Source organism: Lissotriton helveticus, chromosome 4_2, assembly GCF_964261635.1.
Source record: "Lissotriton helveticus chromosome 4_2, aLisHel1.1, whole genome shotgun sequence".
Classification (NCBI taxonomy): Eukaryota; Metazoa; Chordata; class Amphibia; order Caudata; family Salamandridae; genus Lissotriton; species Lissotriton helveticus.
The window spans coordinates 143635615-143657384 of NC_136064.1; the positions used below are offsets into that span (position 1 = coordinate 143635615).

At 42.0% G+C, this 21770-nt stretch overlaps 1 protein-coding gene across 1 annotated transcript in view; it reads left to right on the forward strand.

The window, feature by feature from the left end:
* The window catches only part of LOC144751989 (extracellular calcium-sensing receptor-like), a 182782-nt gene that overhangs the window by 50589 nt on the left and 110423 nt on the right, over positions 1-21770 (forward strand). Inside the window, exon 8 of the mRNA XM_078639948.1 lies at positions 11650-11877. Coding sequence (XP_078496074.1) covers positions 11650-11877 — 228 coding nt within the window. The remainder of the gene's footprint in view (positions 1-11649; positions 11878-21770) is intronic.

Genomic DNA, 21770 nt, shown 5'->3' on the forward strand with positions numbered 1-21770 from the left:
ATTTAAACAGTTAACTGTTCTCCCTATGACTTATTTGTCTACACAAAGGGAAGGGATGGGCTTACGTTCAAGAGAGTGGAGGAAACCAGAGCAATCTTCCACAGAGGCTGAGTGACTTTTACCCTTTGGCGAAGGGAGATATGAACATTCCTACAGCTCGAAAGATAAACCCAATATTGGCTAATCTCACAGGTGTCTCCATAGTGTTTGCTGAAGATGTCCTGCAGACAGACTTTGTGAACCTGAAAGTGAGAGAAGCCTTGAAAAATGACTATTCAGGAGTAAATGTGACCTTAACAGCAACACTACATGCAGTATATTCTTCTCAACCCCTAGTAAAATACTTTCATACTCTAACTTTAGCCATTCTTTTTCCAACATGGAAATGCTGGCCAAGTTCCTTGTCTATGTCTCCTGTGATGCATTCAAAGCTCCACCTTTCCTGGGGTTTCCAAAGTGGCTGCCAGTTGCCAAAGCTATCTACGGGATTGGAAACCATGTGGTGCTTGGAAGGCAGGGTTAACCACTAGCTTCTCTCTGGAAGAACATTTTTGGAGATGGACTGGAGGATAGGCTTTGAAGGGCCTGTAAAAATCAAAAACCAGCAAAACTACTCTTCAGAACCTAAGTTAAATCAGAACCTCCTTGTAGGAATACAAGGAAAAGGCATCAGACTGCCTTCCTGATTAACACTGAAGCTTGAAGGAACAAGTGCAATCAACCCTATGCTAGCAGGGGTCAGAATGGCCAGTGTCCCCCTCCTCTACCAACGCCCAGGAAGTGTTCCTGATTATGCCGAGCTCATGGGCGAACAACATGTATCCTTTTTCTTAAGAAATAGCAAGAAAATGTTTCAGGTGGAGGGGTGCTACAGATATTGGAACAGGGTTATACTTTGAAATTCAAAGAGGTCCCTCCGGCTCAGGTCCAGTTCGTATGATGTTAAAAACAAATATATGGCAAAGACCTTTGTTTTTCCTCAGAAGATACCACAATTATGAATGAAAAGGCAATACAAAGACAAGCACAAAATCCCACTTGACCTCTATCTCTTCAGTAGCAACTCAAAGTGCTCAGTGGACTGACTGGAAACAATTTAGGACCATAGATGCCTTGTCATATTAATTTATTTTATTTGTATATTTTCCTTGGATCAGTATTTAACAGAGGTGAATGCATACCACCATACAATGCCATTTACAAATCCATAATATTATTTTGAATTACTAAATATCATATTCTCTCTTTTCCACATCATCAAAAGACATTTTTTGTACATTTTCAATACAAACTTTGTACATTTAAATAAATATCAGGGGCCTCATTTATGAGGTGTTGCCGTAAGTCAGTGCCGCAGGCGTTCCCGCTGCGCTTCCCTACGGAAAAAGAAAAAGGCCGGAATGCGCCGATTCTATAAGATATGGCGCATTCCTGTCCTTTTCCCATGCGCCGGCGTACAATGGGCTGCCTGCGCCATCGCAGGCACCTTTGCACAATGGCGCAAGCGTGCCTGCGCTGCGGGAATGATCATTTTTGGACAGGAAGGGAAGCCTTTCTGTACAAAAATAATCAAAAGAGGCTTTTCCTCTTTGTACGTGTGCTGCAGAATGCAGCACACATAGAAAAATGAAAAACGAGGAGAAATAAAGATATATGTTCCCATTGCGCCCCCCTTACTCCTCCCCTGGGGAGGCGTAAGCTTTTGGCACTGCCTCAGATTTACGATTTCTTGTACATCTGGGGCAGGGTCAAAAGGCCATGGATGTTGCTGGGAACGCCCCCAGCAACACCCATTACACGCCCCTTTAACGCAGAACACTACGTTATAGGGACTGATATTTATCAGGCAGCATTTAGCCAAAAAAAAGTGGCTCAGTGCTGCCTAATAAATATCACACAGGCTTCTGCGCCACGGAACGTCACAAAAAGTGACGCTCCGATGGCGCAAGGGGCCTCATAAATGAGTCCCTATGTATGTAACTGTTATTAGTCCCATCTCACAATCCACTCACTCATTCCTTCACAGGAAACAAAGCCTCTCTTGTGTACCACTCGACCCCATGCCAACCACACTTCACATGCACTACAAGTTACAATGAGGACAGACTTCCACATTCTGCCATTGTTTTGTTGCAGTACAGGATCTCTCCCAAAACAGTCATCCACATTTCGGTGGGTAAAAAACACTGCTGATCCACCTTCTTCAGAACCGCACAATATCAAACATAGATTTTGGTAGGCCTATAGGGTATGATATGTAAGCAGTATAAACAATAAAACAAATACAACCATGGTCAGACCAAAAAAACTTGATTACCTGATTACGATATCAAATACAGATTGTGTAGTAAGAACCTACATTGTTGATACCTCCACCGCGATGCGCATAACCCTGGTGGTGGCTGGTCCCACATAATTGCCTGGGCTGCTTTCGGTTTCCACTCCGGCCTTGAGTGCATTAAACATACTTGTGCAGCTTTGTTGGGCAAGTTGGTGCGTCGGAAAAAAAGGACGTAACCCAATGGAGTATGGGCACCATATTGGAAGGGTGCTGGAAGTCCTACACACACAAAAGATCACTGTAATTATACTAAGCCAGCTGCACCTGGCCTAGTATACAGGTAGGAATATCAGGAATCAGTTGGAAGAAATCTTTCATTGTGGAAGTATGCCTGTGGATTAGAGGTATACTCCATATATCTGGGGTGGCAAAAGGCTTGCCTAATTTTACAAGGGGAAGGAGACGTAATCAAGAGAGGTGGGGGTCAACTAATTATGGATACTACAAATCTTGCATCCCTGTCAAGTGCCACGCATCTCACATTAGAATCACACCTTTGCAGTAATGTTCCCACATTACTGCAGTGCGTGAGATAGTTAAGTAAAATAAAGGTATCCTGAATTACGATAAAACAGTGCAGTTTCAGTTTCTCCCTTTGCTGCGATGGAAGCATAAAAGTTGAGCTTTTTCTCAACGGCAACAAAATGGAGCTAACGTACAATGGGAGGAATAGGAGCCTCAGCATATTTTGATGCAGAACAATCCAACTATTATAGAAGCTCATATGCAGGCCAAACACACCTCAGAGATTTGAAGATCGAAACACAAAACCACACACTCACCAAATGAATGTGAAAAAGCACCCCCTGTCAAACCATTGCTTCAATTAGATGAGGATGTCCAGCCGCAAAATAAAGCTTCTAAACATGCCAAAAAAGGGGTCAGTGTAAATGGCAGTAAAAGAGGGGCCTAACTGGAGGACTGTGTAGGGAGTAGATCCCTACTGGGACCCTCTCACATCCTGTAGTCAGCCTCAGGTCACACGTGGCAGAGAGGCTGGACACACTCTGACAATTGACCATGATCTGATTGTACCATTATTTTGATTGTTTACCAGTCATGGTGGTTAGGCCTGACAAATGCAGAGAATCTCTGTTTAATTTATTGTTTCTCTACCACCCTTCATGGCAAACAGGTATCCAACCTAGGCTGTGGGCTATGCCATGCTACCGTTACGTGTTGGTGACATCATACTGTTAGCAAGAAAGTGTCACTCATAGTCATTGAATGTCACTCATAATTACACTAAAATTATAAAAATGTCACACATAAGCAATCTGAAACCTAGACAGCTATGACCTTGTGATTTTACCCCTACACTTCTCCATCCCAGAGAATAATTTTTCATTGTGAAAACACCACTCATATCCCGGACTGTGCTACAAATAACTTAATGGATAATAACCAAAGATAAACTTTTTAATGGCCACTCTCTTGGCATGAGAGGCCGCCGCTACTGCCTATCATGTTGGTATTGTAATTGGACAAGATCTAAGCCTGAGGCAAAAAGGGGTCCTGTTGATGAATGGATTTCGCAAAAAATCTTATCAAGGCTCCAAGTTAATGACCACCTATATCTTTAGTAAGGTTCTTGACTGGTGATAACAGCGTTGATTGCTGCTCTATGGGTGAGCTGAGATGATTAGAAGAAGGGATACTCAAGTGTTGGGTAAGTAACTGTCCACACTATTTCTTAATTGAGACCCTCTTTGACTGTACTAAGGAAGAACATCCCAAAGGTTTACCTTTCTTTTTGCACCTCTGTCATTTGGCACCTTATCCGTTGCTTGGTTTTCTGCAGGATGAGCCACTTAAAGTCATTTCCTGAATGTTGTGCTTCTGGGTAGTATTGGACCAAAGGTACTTGTATTTTCTTAGTCCTGATTGCTGATTTGTGGTCTCCCTAGTGAGTTCTAAACTCTCGGCCTGTTTTTCTGATGTACCCAAGGCCACACGGACATAACACATTATGACTCCTACAGTTAGTCATGTGTTTAAGGGTGTAAATACAACCTCTGTATGCCCATTGCTCTGTCACCAAAGCTGTTTCACATGCGTGGCATGTGCCACAATGATGGTTGCCTAATATCAAAGTGGTGCCACCGTAGGTTCCTTATTAGATTCCAACATTTTCTCTCAGTCTGGTATGGCCTAACTTGTCCCTGAGGTTTGCACTGCACCTGAACGCAAATACGTTGGTATTCAAAATGTTCCATTTTATCCAAAAATCCTCCTGACTTTATAATTTATGTTGGATTGATAAGAGTATATGCTAGTCTATCTTCTTTTCATGTATTCTTTCCTTGTAGGAAGGAGTATTGATTGGAATATGTTTCTCTTTGATAAGGGTGTTTGACGAGATGCTTGGGATAACCTCCGTGCAATAGTCTGCTCTACAATTCTTCTCCATGTTGCGTAAACCCCTCCATTGTGGAACAATTACATCTAATCCTCCGATATTATCCAAACGGTATTGAGTATTCCTGGCTAATAGTATGGAGACTGGAGTGCTGTAATACGGTGTTCTGCACAGTAGGTTTCTTGTAAACACTCACCTGTAGGTAGCCCTGTACTCCTGAGATCTTGCAGAGCCTCTTCTTCCCCTGACCATACAAAGAAAATGTTTTCTATGAGATGTGACCAATATTTCACATTCTAAAAAATGGATGCTGCTTCATTGTAGATGTGTCTACGTTAGTACGTTACCTTGAAGTTATTCGAAAGGCTGGGGGCAAGAGATGACCCCATGCTGGTCCCATTGATTTGCCTTGATTTGCTGATAGATGTCTCCGTTAACTTCAAAGTAGTTGTTGAAAAACACTATTTTTAAATGGTCTATCCCCAGGTGTTCTTCACATGAGGCTTTTAATGCTTCTATCGCTTCTTTCTGTGGAATATTTGTATCCAGCGCCTCAATATATAATGTTAACAAGATCTCTCGATGACGATTAAAAGACGCATTTTCAGCTTTAGAGACAATGTCCATTGTATCCCTAAGATATAAATCATAGGGAATAGTCCCTGGACAAATAAATGTTTCCAGATATTTGGATGGGGCTTCTGTAATGGAGTTGATTCTATGTCATTATGAGGTTCTGGAACTTCATACAGGACGGGTGTAACTGGGATCTCCCTAATCAGCAATTCACATTCCTTCTGAAATATGGCCCCTGCTTTTATCGCTCTCTTAGTGAGTTGTTCTACCTTTTTTTTTTTCAAAATATCACATTCTCGTTGGTTTGCTCTTCTTTAATGTTCTGGAACTGCATAGTGTGTATTTTGTCAGTATACTTGCAGGTGTCTATAACAACTATGCCCCCTCGCTTGTTGTTGGGTTTTAGCGTCATTTTTGAATTTTGCAGATTTTAAGGAAAGCTACCTACCTTGTGGTCAGTTTGGAGGGGATGGGGGAATGTATTCAGTGATTGTGTTAAGGTGTATACTGCCTTCTGAATTACTGCAACCTCCGGACCCAGCATATCACGGGTGCGCACGAATGTGGACTTTTGTTTGCAACCTGAACACTTATATTCTTGGTTTTCTAAGGTGTTTGCATGAAGAATGTTTTTAAACTTTTCTTTTCTTTCTGATGTATGAGAAGACATCTTGATTTAACTTGAAAGTCTTGTTTCTAGTACTACGTACAAAGGAAAGTCCTCTGGTTAGTAGGGCATATTCTTTTTGACCAGTGTCTTCTGATGACAAATTAAAGAATGGAATGGTATTATCTGTTGCGTCCTTTGTCTCGTTCATGGTCTCTAGTATTGATGATTCCTGGTATTCAAATAATGATGTCGAGGGTCTTGATGGTAACAGCTCCCTCTGGTCTGTCTCTGGCATTGGTTTCGTCCTTTCTACTGGCCTCTGGGTAAAAAAGAAAAAGGGAGGGATTCTGATAGTTCTCTACCTGCATGACTCTAGTGGATATTTGGTTTGGTCCGGGGCCATCTGACACCCTAGAGCTGTCTCCTTCTGAGTCTGTGGTGTATGTGTCTGAAAATGTAATAACAGACCTCTTTTTTTCCAGTTGAATACTGTTATGGATAGACTTTCTCTTATGTGTATCATTGTATATCTTTGTTTAGCTTGTCTGTCTTTTGTTTTAATCAAGTTCCAAAATTGAGAATGGCTATCAGCTTCTTAGTCTCCAGTCACTTGCGCACCTATTTCAACTTCTATACTTCAATTTCTACTTGTCAATCCAAAGCCCCATGTTTGGACTCTACACAATGCAACGTTTTAGCAGAATTCTTCATTAACAAAATAAACAACATCTATGCTGGCTTCGAGGACCCAACCCCCATCCCATAACACCTGAACTTCTTAAATCGGTTACTCACACTGATTATGCCTTACAGGACCACATTTTTAGCAATATTTATCAGCATTTAGTAACCTGGGACCCTCTCAACATGTCCACATTACGTGAGATCATTAGTAATATCAAATCAGATTCTCCCATGGATCCTTTCCCCCACAAGTTCTACTAACCTTGGACACTCCTACCCTCACTCTCATTTTGGAGCTCCTAAACATCTCCCTAAGTGAAGCTAAGGTTCCCAAAGCATGGAAACATGCTATGATAGTACCCTTGCTAAAGAAAGCTAATGCAGATCCATAAAACCCCTCAAATTTCCGCCCGATCTCGCTCCTTCCGGTCTTTTCTAAAATTTTAGAAAAACACATCATCACACAACTCACTAAATATACTGAATCAAGGAACCTCCTTCACAATTCTCAGTCAGGTTTCAGGGCAGGATTCTCGACAGAATGGACACTTCTAGGTGTCTCCGAGACCATACGCCGGCAGGTTGATAATGGGGAAACCTTGGCACTCATCTTACTCGACCTCAGTGCCGCGTTTGACACGGTTTCCCACACCATCCTCCTCAACACCCTGCAAGTTTGCGGCATCTCTGGGCCTGCTCTTGAATGGCTCGAATACCTCTCAGTTTGGTGTTCCTCAAGGCTCGATCCTGAAGCCCCTACTGTTTAACCTGTACATTAGCCCCCTGGCCACCATTGCGGAACAAGCTGGGTTGACTATTTACTCATATGCTGATGACACCCAGCTGATCTACTCACTTTCCGCCAATGCACACTCTAACCCGTCCTCCCTTTGCTCTGGACTCAACAACATTGCCAAATGGATGCATGAAAATAAACTTAAACTCAACAGGGGACAGACTGAACTTCTTCTTTTTGGTAAAAATGTAGCCCTGTGGGGTCCTCACGATTGGCCGCCTCAGATGGGGCCTCTACCCCCCCCCCTCGAAAACTGCTCGCAACCTCGGCATCATCTTTGATGACCAAATGTCCATGAAACAGCAAGCGGTTAGAGTCGCTGCTACCTGTTTCACTATCCTTAAGTGGCTCAGGAAGATTATATGGATGCTTCCTCAGGACACACAAAAAAACGTAGTCCAGGCTCTGATAACATCTAGATTGGACTACGGCAACATCTTGTACTTCGGAGCCTGTAAAGAAGTAACGAGGAAACTTCATATGGTACAAAACGTAGCGGTTAGGCTACTTTGTAAACTGCCTAACAAATCCTCCAATTCCACCTCTTTACGTAACCTTCACTGGCTCCGAATTGAAAGCCGCACTAAATTCAAAGCCATGTGCTATATGCACAGATTTAAATCAGGCAAGACACCACCCTATCTTAGAACCCTAGTTCACCAATACTGCCCTTCATGGGTCCTCCGTTCCTCAAACCAGTATAAGTTTCAGGTACCCAGGATTAATCGAGCAAGAATGGGTGGACGCTCTTTCTCCTATCTAGCGCCCTCCATCTGGAATTCTCTCCCCCTCCACCTTCGTACAGAACCCTGTTACCTCAAATTCCGTATGAATTTAAAAACATGGCTGTTTAACCAATAGGCTATCCTTCCCAGGCCCGAAGTCTCTCTACTGTGCCCTCCCTCAACCTGTCCTTAGTGCTGGGAAACCTCCGGGTAGCTGCGCACTCTATAAATATAAATATAATAATAATAATAATAATAATAATAATAATAATTTCTTCTAACAACTTTCGTATCTCTACAAATACGTTCCAGCATTAGACTGAAAAATTGGTCGCTGTCACCTTAATACCAGCCCAGTAATTTTCATTTTATTTTACAGATATTTTGAACTTCGATGCCTTAAAAATTTCTCCCTAGCCCACCACACAACACATGCAGAGGTTCAGAATACATGTACAAGAGAACACATTAAACAGTCTACTGTGAATGGATATGTAACTGGTTAACTTACTCAGGCACTGTCATCTGAAAGACAAACTGAGGTCCAAGGGTCTTCCTCAACTGAAAATGTATATTACCAAACACTATAAAGAAATCAAACACCTATTTTCATCAAGTGTTTGATCAATCGTTGCTTCCAGGATAGTCTTTACACTGGCCAGTACCATAGGCAACATTTTTCTGAAGTCATGGTAACCGATAAGACACTGTTTATGTATAATCAACATTCATTAGATATCCTTGTACCACCCCCAGTACCTATCTGCCATTTCACTCTGTACACATATGTATATATCCATATATAAACTCTTACATGTTTGTTGTAGAGTACATATCTGTTCACAAAAGATTGTGCTGTGTTAAAGCACCTGGAGCAGCAAGCGGCAAACTGCCAATTACCTCATATCAATTACAAGTATTTAATATATATTCTGATTATTAGCCATGAATACATTACAATGTGTGCAACACACCCGGTTTACAGAGACTGTCTTCTTTGAAGAAGGCATTATAGTAAGAGGTTCGAGGATTGTCATACCGGAGAGTTTGAGCTAACAGGTTTATGAACTGGCTCACAAAGGATTCCCCGGCACTGTAGCCATCAAGAGAGCCCTCAGACTCAGAGGGGCATATTTACAATAAAGTGACGGAGTGCGGCGTTAGCCTTGTTGGCTTAACACCGTGCTTCACCACTCCAGAAACGCAGGGCTGCACCGTATTTACAAGACTACGGTACAGCCATGTGTTTCCCACTGCGCTGGTGCTAAATTAAGCATTGAGCAGCACACATAGAAACTGCAAAAATGAGGAGAAATAAAGCATTTATCCTCATTGCACAAGTTTAAGACCAGCTTTTCCTTGCCTTAATTCTGGCACCACCCTTGTAAATATGGGGCAGCGTCAAAACCAATGGATGTTGCGGTGGAACGCCCACCACAGCACCCATTGCCCACCCCTTTTAAGCTAAGTATGGTGTGAAAGGGTGACTTATTTACAGGGCAAAATGATTCAGAAAAGGGGGTGGTGATGAACAACTCTAATTTGCATATAGCCAGGTTCTGAGCTGGGATGGGGCAGTGAGATAAATAACGGTGATGGATCAAGCCCTGATCTTTGGACTGGGTAAGAGTGGTCTGCTTAATTCAGACACTCTGTTCATCACCACTCCCCCTTTTCTGTATCGTTATTTACAGGGCGGCATTTAGCCATGGTGATTAACCTCTTGCAAATAAGGCAAAGCCCCTATTGCCACCGGAACGTCACTAAATCTGCTTGTAAATATGCCCCTGAGTGTGGTTTCCTCCCTGATTACGTGTCACCTGTGTAACTGCTCATCTCCAATAACCACATAGCATCAGCTAAGTATGTCTGACCTTTCTAAATGAGCGCGAGGGAGAATAACAGTTGACTTTCTTGGACCCTTAAACAATTGTCATCATCTCATGGTAGTTATTGGTGAGTACTCAAGTCTTCCCTTTATGGACAATTTATCTCTGATCACCCATGATAAAGTCATTGAGATACTGGATGATATTTTCGCAGCGTGGTGTGTTCCCTCCATTCTTAAGTCTGACAATGGTTCACGTGTTAACAGCAGAGAGCTCAAGGACTTCCTTAGTTGCTTGATTGTCAAGGATCAGAAAAGCACACCTCTCCGGCCACAGATCAATGGTGTGGTTTAATGAATTATGAGCACCCTGAAGAAAGTGGTTCAATGTTCTGCGCTCAAAGGACTAAATCTCAGCTCAGGCGTACGACCTGCTCTACATGCCTATCGATAGACTCCCCATTCCATAACAGGTGAAAGTTCTACCACCTTGATGTAGGGACGAGCCATTGCGACAGAGCTACCACAGTGGACCACAATCCCAGTGATAGACATTGACGAGATTCAAGTCACGGACACTTCTCACAAAAGTATCATGAAGGTCGATGCAGAAAGGGCTTATGAGCTCGGGCACTGGTTTCAAGGATGGAGACTGGGTCCTAGTTAAACAACAACAGAAACAAAAGATTACCACTCCGCTGGATGCTGAAGCTTTAAGAGTTGTGAAAAAACACAAGTCATCACAAGTCGTTTGATGTTGAACCATGGAGAGTTGTGGCAAGTAATGAACATATGGCAAATGTTCAATGTCCCTAAAAGTCCATTATGAGAAGCTCATCAGAGTTCAACCATCGGTGTGAATGTTCGTCGGCTCAAGACCTTATGACTGAGACAAACCCATCTGATTTCCCAGTTCATTCATCTGACTCAACATCTACAATGCCAGATGACAGTGTGACTCCTTCAAATCATACTACTTTATCTGGAAGATTGATGTGAGCACATCGATGGCTCATTGAGAAACTATAATGTATATATGTTGTTCGTATTTTTTATTTAACAAAGTCGGACCTGTTGTGTCATGTGATTAAGTGCAATAGGACCCTTGTGGTCCTACGTGGACCCCTTACAAAGTTACGCAATTAGTTAGGAGGTATTTAGGGTGTGTATTGGCATGTTCAAAAAAGACTATGGCAGTGCGTTCAGTTAATGGTTGCATGCTGAAGAATAAAGACATGCTATCCAGAGCTCTGTTTGTGGTATAGTGATTGATATGCTCCAGAGCTGGGCTGGATGCTACAGGCTCTAAAGGGTTAAATTGCACATACATATATATTGGTGTCCTGCAGGCTTTTCGTACCCTAAAAGGGACATATTTTGATTAAACCTCTGGTCTGTCAGTCCCAGCGTGGGGTGGATGGAGATCCGTTGAAGTTGAATAACAAGATATTGTGTGCTTAGTGCTTATCATTGTGGAAGTGAAGCATAACTATGCAGGGGATCCATTTTACTCCTGTCCATGTGGGTAACACATATGGAGCGTGGACCAAAGCTGTCCTCACCACCAGGTACGTTGCCTACTGCATTTGTCTGGATTTCTTTGCCTATTATATATTTTACACTACAATCACCCAATAACCTTGCTACATACAAGAATCATCTTGATAGAGAAGATGAAATAAATCAGTGTGTTTAATATTTTCACAGAGTCCTGTTGGTTATAATTTCAGATGCTGCACTATGTGAAGAGTGTGCGCTTTAACACCAGCTCTGGAGAGGAAATCTTGTTTGATGAAAATGGTGATGTGCCGGCGGTGTTTGATTTTATCAACATCCAGCTAATCTCTGAAGGTTCCATGAGGCTGGTGAAGGTGGTGACCTATGACTCCAGCGCCCCTGAAGGGAAGCAGATCAGGATAGAGGAAGATGCCATGATGTGGAACACAGGAGACAACCAGGTGGGAATCGTTGAGGGATTTCTTGGTGGGAAGAGGCAGCTAGTACCACTTAATGCAAGGACCAAATTGATTCCGGATCCCGTGTTCCCTTTTTTTTATCAAACTGTTTAGCAGGCAACCCTTTAAATTTGAAGCACAGTGTGGTCAGAGTTGGGCAAATAAATGTTTCAAGTCAGAAAGAAACTTAGGGCTCTTGAGAACTGTTCTCACAAATTGCTTATCTATGAAAAATACTAATCTTTTCAAATAAAAGGCATTTCCTTTTCTTTTGTGTTACTGAGGCAAGGTTGAATAACAGTCAGTCCTTTTGAAATAACTTGAAGGCCGTGTCGCTCTAGAAAGAAACCACACTTTAAGTAGCTTGACAGTATCCCGCATGGATTGGTTTAGGAGCAGGAGTCATCACATATGTATACTGATGTGTTATTTGCACTTCTGCAAGTCTCAGTGTGGGTACTGAGAGAATGGAGGAGTGAGCAACAGCTGAGGAATGGGGCTTTTGCAGTGGAGACCTGTTAGTATTCAGTGGTCATTTAAGTAAAACATTCTTGAAAATACAAGAATAGAAATAATGGAAAAAGCACCACCACTGGGGTCAATGTATGCTCTGCCTGCCAAGATCTGACAAGGTTACCATCTGCCCCTTGCTAGCTATAATCCTCCTGCAACCATTATCATCCCTCTTCACCATCAAAAAAGAAAATAAAGAGTACACAAGAGAATACATAATCTAAGAACATATTAGATATTTGAAATTAATATTGAGCCAGTCAGGCTCAATATTCTTCTTCTGCTTGTTTTGCTCTCCTGAATGGTAGACTCCGGGATGCCATTTCACTAGGACATGAGCATAGATTAACAAAGATTTTGTGTACTCTTTAAATTCAGACCCAATGAAAAGTCTACTGGTGAGATGTACAATACACCGCAAGTCACACGTTGTACTGGTTTGTTACAGAAAATAACACAAAGTGCTGCTTGCCTTACTTTTCCCCTGGGAGGCTTTCCATGGGTGCTGCATGGGAGTTCCTTTGCACCCACCAACAGACTTTGATGCAATTCCACATGCAAAGAGAACAATTGTTGAACAGAATGTTGAACAATGTCCACCATTAACTTCAATACAGAGAGCGGGCCTAAATCCATCTTTTTTTGCTGACTATGCGATTCCAGTTTGGTCCCAGCCATATGCAAATCAGTCTTGACCCTGCTCCCTATGGGAACAGTCCAGCCCAACCCACCAGACCAGGTCCTCCCCAGACCGTAAACAAGCATCCTGAAATCGGTTTTGGGGTACAAGCCCTCATCAACTATGCTAACTTGACTCCAGTTGCATAGGGGTCATGGGACCAATATCTACGCATACCCATCCCACTTATGGAGACAGATGCAAAAAGAACAATTGATGGACAGAATGCTGAACAATGTCAAACATTCAACCCTAGTACAGAGTTCTGGGCCTAAAGCCATAGTTTGTTTGCTAGTTTTTTGGCTCCCACCGGCAAGCACCAGTTCAATTTGACCACTTCTGCTAGTCATTCTACAGAATGACAGAATGCCTGAAAGCCATTCTCAAAGCGGCATTTGCTCTGCCTGTGTATTTCAATTCTTCAGTCCTTCCTCATTATAGAGTTTCCAAACCTTCAGCCCTGGGGATTAATGAATGCCCTTTTGTTGTTGTTTTCTCAAGCTTTTTAAAATGGTGAGAAAAGGATGCACCATCTCTAGTACGTGTCATGGCACCTGTTAATAATGGCTGCAGAATTGTGTGCTGGGATAGCCACACTGGCTGTGATATTAGGATTGTGATTGTCATTACAGTACTTACACTACTTGTTCTTGTTGTCTTTAACTATGCCTTCCTCCTGAGCCTGTGTCTTTGTAGCAGGGAACCTGTTCTCCTACAGAACTGTGCAAAGAGACTTGGAACCTCAGTGAATTAGGGTGTGCCAAAACTCATCTTAGTACCCAAAATCCCCTACCAGACTAGCAACAGTGTCTTATTGGTCATTACAAACTCCCAATGCTTAGACAAACCAGAACATGAACTTAGAATACCTCAGGTCACGTGGAACACATGAACACTCTTTCGTCATACAATCATTTCAATCCAGAACAAGGAGTAAATGAGGACGCAAGCTTTTTTGAAATGTTTATTTACTAATGCAGGGTTCTCAAGCGCTGTATCTTATATAATACCAGCAAACATATTATAAGAAGCAAAGTAATCAGCATAGTTACTAGTCCATAGAATGCGAAAGGTGACAACATGCTAAAATGCTGAAATGAATCGGGTTTAACAACACCTAATTCTCACCCTCCCTAATTAGCATATTATAATATATCTAAGAAGGTCTCTTTGGGTTTTAGCAGGGCGGCCCCATACCTCAGATCCTAGTGGTAAGGGATCACATCATCTTCCACCAGCTCTCTGCATGCGAAGCATCATCAAGTGTGTGTGGGTGCGCTGCGTGAAGCAATATAAAACGCGCCTCAAGCCAGAATTTGGCTGCCGCTGCATGTATGTTATGTCTAGGAAGGTGCGAAGATCAGACCTCACAACAACCACTGTGTCGAGTTTTCCTTGAATGCTTCAGCACTCACTGTACAGACACAGTTCAATAAGCAAAGCTGATATCAGAGTAATAACATATTATTCTCGTGTGAATCAAAGCGCTCTACTAGGCTCAAAGCTAAAACAACAGTTTATGTGTCGTGTGCAAAAGCAGCAGAAAGGAAAAATGGAGTTGAAACTTCTAATAAGCTCATGCTAACTTAACACAGCATATAGGCAAAGCGTATCTATATGGCACCTGTTAATAATGGCTGCAGAATTGTGTGCTGGGATAGCCACACTGGCTGTGATATTAGGATTGTGATTGTCATTACAGTACTTACACTATTTGTTTTTGTTGTCTTTAACTATGCCTTCCTCCTGAGCCGGTGTCTTCATCTCCATGCTTGTAAGGCTTTCTGGTGTATTTTTTCCAATTGTGTGGTGTGGTGCAGTGCGCTGTGCACTGTGCACTGTCCTTGATTGCCTTTCCAGTTGTCTTAGAGGTGACACTTTGGGCTGCTGGATATGTTTGGAAACAGAGTAGTTATGGTAAGTGTACCCCGTTGTGCAAAATCACCTGGGAGGGTATTCTGGAACTGAGCAGATGGTTTATGCCTCGCCTAAGGCAGAAGGGGGCGCTACTGGAAAAGCTAGGTCTTCAATCATTCAATCAGACGTTTGTTAAGCACGACTACTCAACCATAAGGGTCTCAAGGCGCTAAAGGTAAGAGGGTGTGAAGGATCCATTTCATGAAGGAGGGGGTCTGTCGAAGAGTCAGGATTTGAGGTTTCTGTGAGGATGGGAAGTGATGTTGTCTGTCTGAGATGGAGCGGAAGGTTGTTCCAGGCTTTAGCCGTGAGGAAGGACAAGGAGCTGCCCCCCGATCTGGTCTTTCTGGTGTGGGCGACCAAGGCAATGGAGAGTTGGCTTGATCGTAAGGTCCTTTGGGGTGCGTGGAATTTTAGTCGGCTGTTCGGTATTCCGGTCTGATGCCATGGAGGGCCTTGTGTGCGTGGGTGCGTATCTTGAAGGTGACTTTAGCTTCGATGGGGAGCTAGTGGAGTGTGCGCAGGTGCTGGGAGATGTGGCAGTGTTTTGGTAGGTTGAGGACCAGTCTTGCAGCGGCATTCTGGATATTCTGTAGCTTGCGGGTGATGTTTTTGTTTATTCCGGTGTGGAGTGTGTTGCTGTAGTCGAGTCTGCTGGTGTTCAACATCTTCAACATCTTGTGGAGCTTAAGAATTAAGCAGGAGGTTCTGATGTGTAGTGGAAGTTAGTTTCATTTTTTTAGGAGAGATGTGGGATAAGACTTGATATCAAGGTCTAGTTCTCTATATGCATGGAATGTGTGTAAATACGAATCAGGCTCAGTGGATGTTTCTTGTAGGTTACATTTCTGAAAAAGGAGCGAAGCCTTAAAACCCTTACCTTCATCAGTAGGTGTTTATACGTTTAGAGGACAATCTACTTCAAAGTTCCAGCAGAATCCTATTTGAACTTGTTAGTAGATGTATTTTGAAGGTAGAATCATTAAGAGCCATGTTAAATAAAACTTTGCATTTAGTGTGCAGATAAAGGAGTGCAGTCGAGTGTTGCATGGGAAAAACATACTTTTGGTCACCACATTAAGGAAGTGTGCAAGATTTTTCCTCGTATTCGTAGGAGGTTCAGATGATATGCTGACTCAGGTTATGGAGGTAATGGAAGCACAATAATTTTAGACTCAATGTCCAAGAAATATGAAGAAATAAAATGATTGGGAAACTTGAGGCACTTGTTTGTTGAGAATGAGTACAGCTTTTCAGTTTCCACTTAGGGGCAAATGTACTCCACATTGGCCACAAACCTCTCATAAATGTCTTACATCTTTGAGGTCAGTAAGTAGAAATAGAAATGCAAGGATACAAATGTATAGTAGAATGTTGAGCAAACCATTTCTGTATGTAGTTTTTAGAGAGTATTGAGTAAAACTGGTGCATGGGGGCACTGAGGTAGGAATATCATAAAAGGGCTGGCGCATCTGTTTTATCGGAAAATTAAGGGCCCGGTGGATGAGTACGTATGGAATTATGTGTGTTTTTTTCACTTTCGATATGATACGGGTAGAGAGAAAGCCACCATTGGTCGTGATAGATGTATCATTGACGTGGAGTTTGTCTGTATTCTCATGGATGTCTTCCCTTTACTTCTTGTATTGGTAGTGAAGGGCCCGTGGATGAGTAAGTGTGGGATTGTGTGTGATTGTTTACTTTGGATATGGTAAGTTTGGCAAGGAAGATAACATTGTTATGCAATAGGGAACTCATAGGTCTCTTGTCTCTATGGTAGTGGTGAAGCAGCAACTAGCAGTTGAGTTATCCCTAAGCTTAAGAATGTTCTAAATCCCACATAATTGCCTGATGAACCTATGTTGGGGCATAGAATGTTATAGGTGTGAGGCGTCAATACAGAAAATCGGGTCCGTCCTAGCTCCTTTCTTTTACTTCTTCAGACAGTGAGTGAATTATGATGAGCTGATCTAAGATGGTGATTAAGGGTGTAGCAATGAATTCTAGAGGGCAGGAAGGATGGATTATAACCTGAAGATCTTTAAAAATAATGCAGGCTGATTTGAAAATGGTCCTCTGAGGTACTGGAAGCCAGTGTAACTTATTAAACATTGTCTAGTCTGACAGAAGACCAGCCGGGCTGCCTGATTTTGAACTAATTACAACATGGTATTGAGGTCAATAGGGAGTCCCAGATATGGCGCATTGTAATTATCAATCCGGGATATCAGTTAGGCTATTGGATGACAGGTACCACCATGAGGCATCTTCTAATTTTCCTTATTCTCCGAAGTTGAAGTAAACAGGAGGAAGACACAGCTCGTATTTGATGTTTCAGGGATAGATCTTCATGAATGACCATCCCAAGACTTTAAACAGCTTCCTTGGGTGTGGGAAGTGATCCATTCCCAGGAGGGCAAAGGGAGGGATTCAATTGATGCAGTTTGTTCCTGACCACAATTTCATTTTTGTCAGCATTTAACTTCAGATGGAGACTATTTGTCGATGCCTGATTCTAAAGCATAATATTTGAAAAAATGCCTGAAAAAATCTGCTGTATATCATCAGTGTAGCTGTATATTTTCATCTTCTCCTCCTGAAGGGAATGTATTAGAGGGCAAATATAAATATTGAACAAACAAGGGGGTAAGAGGAATCCCTGGGTTACACCGCAAGTTATTTGAACCTTAACGGAGTGAAACGGGGGAAGATTTACTGATTGGACCAGTTCTTTAGGAAAGGAGGCCAATCAATCAAGGGCAGTGCCCTGCAATCCTGTGGTGCTCACATGGACGATCACTATGGCATGGTGTCACATGGCTGCATAAGCACTGGAAAGAAGCCCTGCCATTTTACATGTTTCTTAAATTGCCTTATTTTCTTCACAATGACTTTTGACAGACATTTGCTTGCCTGATTTGTTTCCCTCAATCCACGTTGCTTACAAACTCCAGTTTGTAAGTACACTATTATGATATCTTGAACATTTAGTGCAAGGTCTGGATACACATTGTGCAAATGTTGTTGTTTGTTATTCACCCATGAGGCGACATGACTATCACAAGACAAAAATCAAATGTGAGCCTGGCTGATGCCTCAACCTGGAAGCATGGGTATCAATACTAATGTATTTCCATGCTGAAATGCTATTGTTGAGGTCCCAGCCAGCGAAATCCTGTTCATTGGAGATGTCTGTGGTGGTAGGGGTTATCCTCCTCAGATGAGTAAGTAACCCCTCTGGATTGGTTATATGTTGTTGTTCAAGCTTAGACTATTAAAAGGATGTTCCCATTGTGCTACCCTCTCTGAAATGCACTCACAATTATGTATTTCGATGACAAACTTAACATCGATGAGAACTGCAGACATGTGGTTACTCAGAAACTGTTACAACATAGTATCGCAAGAATGTATAGAGATGTGATCTTCGTGGTTGGGTCTCATGAAGCGTATAGTACAGAGGTATTCTATTCATAGGATACATTCTCAGCAGCAGACAAAACAATAGAACTATTTCACACATGCACACAAGATGAAGTTCCAAACAAGTATGCACAATATGAAGAAATAGAAATACCTTTAACATACCAAGAACACAGAAATTGGTTTGATGGCACCATACCACACACAACAGAGAACATTAGACTAGGCCCCGTAGCAATGAGGGAGCAATCAGGGAGCAGCATGGCCAGATGTAGCTTTTTACACTCCTCATTCTGATGTTGATAATTTATCAATAGTATAATTTCATACACTATACAGACAAACATCTAAACCTAAATTTAAAAAAAGTAGGTAGCTGGACTTGATATCTAGCATGCCACAAATATTTAGGACGCTGCTTCTGATCATGATGGACAGCAGAGCAGAGGTCACTATAGGTTGCCGGAAACTGATGGATTCTCTGGAGGCAGTAGCGCTTAGTGAACATATCCAGTTGGAAACACCAGATTCACAGGTAAGTGTTCCACATCTTTTATACAAGATGCAACTCCAGATGGATGGGAACATAAAGAGACCCATTAAAGTTCTCTTTTGGGAGAACTTGTCATTTAGCTATGACATTCTTGTGACTGAAAAGGAATGAACTGCCCACACAGATAAATGATCATTTATCCTGCCTTCTTCAGCCTCATTCTGGAACACATAAAACATTCATATGCCAAGGATTTTCATTAGTGCATTCCCTAGCTTTATACTGCAACCATGTGGGATGAGATGACTGTACCCTTTATCATGAAATACCACTGAGGTGACCCCACAACCTCAAAGACAATACCCCATTAAAAATGAGGCTAAACAGCAAATTAGGGAATTACTCCAACAACTTAAATACCATGGTGTAATAGAAAGTTGTACCTCTATAATTAATAATTTTATGTTTATCTATGATGAAACCTGATCATTCTACTCTTCTAGTATTACATTACAACCACTTAAACACAGCTAATTGCACATTTGCAGTACGAAACGCGCACTGCAGGGCACTAATAAACAATATAATGCGGAAAAAATACGAAAAAACTCTAGACATCTCATGTGGATTTTTTTGCCAGAAAATAGCTCCTGAAAGCAGGTATTTTATTGCATCCAGCACACTGGGCTCTCAGAGGCAAGTCTGTTGATTACCTCAGGGATATAAGAGTAGCCCTGAGATGTTTTCAGCTAGAGTGACAGAGCTATTACATCAATTTGATGGCCAGGCATTGTCCTACGTCAATGGCATGTTTTTGATGAATAATGACCTTTCAATACATTTGACAAGAGTGGATTGCATAATTGGGGGATTTGCTCACATGGGCTGCAATTTTAACTTTAAAAAATCAAAGATTGCCTACCTCAATGTCCTGAGTCTGGAGTATGAGCTGTCGAATTAACGCAAAAGCCTTGCAGCACATTTCTTTGAGATGTGTGCATTGTTACATACTCCAGCTATGTTTAAAATGTTACAATCCATATTTGGATTACACAATTTTGGCAGAACATACAGATTACGCAGATTATGCAGAACAGATTAAACCATTCTACATTGTCATACTTCCAGACTATAAGTCACTCCTATGGCAGGCCTCGACAATCCTTGAGGCAGAGTGCTTGGTTTTATGTGAGAGGGTGCACTAGCATGAGCTGAGCCTGTCTGCAGCTTTCGGAACCATGTCCTTATAGCTGTTCTATGATATAGCCATACCATATACTCTTAAGTGCATTATAATCCTCGCGGTTAATGCTAACTTTGGTTTGGCTTTACCAAAACATGTCATGTAAGATGTCAAACACTTTGGAATACTACCCGCCCCTGCCAGTTCTGGCGGCAGTGGTAGCATTCCACCCTTCTAGAGGGAGAAGACATGTAGTTACTGCTTTACCCGATTAAAGTTAAACAGAGCCTCAGCATCACAAAATGGATGCTGCTGCCACAGACACAAGTCTAACCTCCTGCTGCTGCTTTGGGCTGGGATGGGAACGTGTTTGTTCTGTAAACCTGCTCCAATGTGTGTCTCTGGGATCATCATTTCCAGTTACTGGGAATAGAAATGGTTTGCCTATTTCTTGGAAAACATAAACAATTGGCTATTCCATTCAGTGGGAATGTTTAATTCTGCTTGTTTTTAATATCCTAAATATATTTTTATAATTAGCTTTTATTCACTTTTGTATTTTTAATGATGACTTTCTGTATTCTTTGGCTTTTCTAATAATGTTAGCATCTTTTATTCAGATATTCATATAAAAAGTAGCATTGGTTTGGTTTTGATATCATAAATAATAGATAACTTTTGTCTACTCATATCTGAGGAGTGGGTGTCACGTGGTTGGGTTAGGCCCAGGAGAAACACTGCAATTTTGACACACATTTGCTTGCACGGCATTGCAGGATTAGTTTCACTGAATCCACGTTGCTTAGAAATTCCAGTTTGTAAGTACACATTAACAACATCTTGAACATTTGGTGCATGGCCTAGATACACATTGCACAAAAGCTATTGCTTGTTTTTTAACCATGAGGTAACATGACTATCGCAAGACAATAACTAAATACAAGCATGGTGGAAGCCTTTGCACAGAAGTATGGGTATAAATACATATGCATTTCCGTGCGCAAATGATAGGACCACTCTACGGTCATTGCAAGGTTATAGCTGTTGTCTGAGTCTCAACCAAGCTGATTCCTGTTCATCCTCTGTGAAGATGGATGTCCAACTTGTGACCAAAATGGGGACCTGCACACACTTACCTTCAGGTAATGGGGAATTTGATCATCCAGTAAAGGATTCTTGGCAGAACACCCGCTTTAGGCAACTAAGTTAGGGGAACATAGTAGCAGTACACTATACACAGCACTTATGTGTATATACACATACTGCTTTCTTTAGTACAATGGTGGACTTGCTCTTTCTTTTCAATGTCCTCATACTGCTGGTTTAATTTATTTGCTTCTGTCCATTAATCACTGCAGCGCATATATTCTATACAGGAAACACAATTGTTCAATATACATTGACACGTCCCCTTGTATCTTTCTTGTCTATCAACCTGTGGTAAAAGGTTCTAGATCTGTTACCACAATTCCCTGGGGAGTCAGGGTGGTCATGTTCTGAGGTTGCACAAACCATTGGTTACCCTTTTAGGTGTAAGGGTACTTTTACCTAGCAGGACCGTCAGCCAACATATCCGGAGGGGGTGCATGGACTCAGCCTAGCACCATCTCAATGTGTATGTTGTTCAAACAAGCATACAGTTCCCACGGAGAAAGTGGAAACCATATGAGAGAAGTAATAGCTCCAGG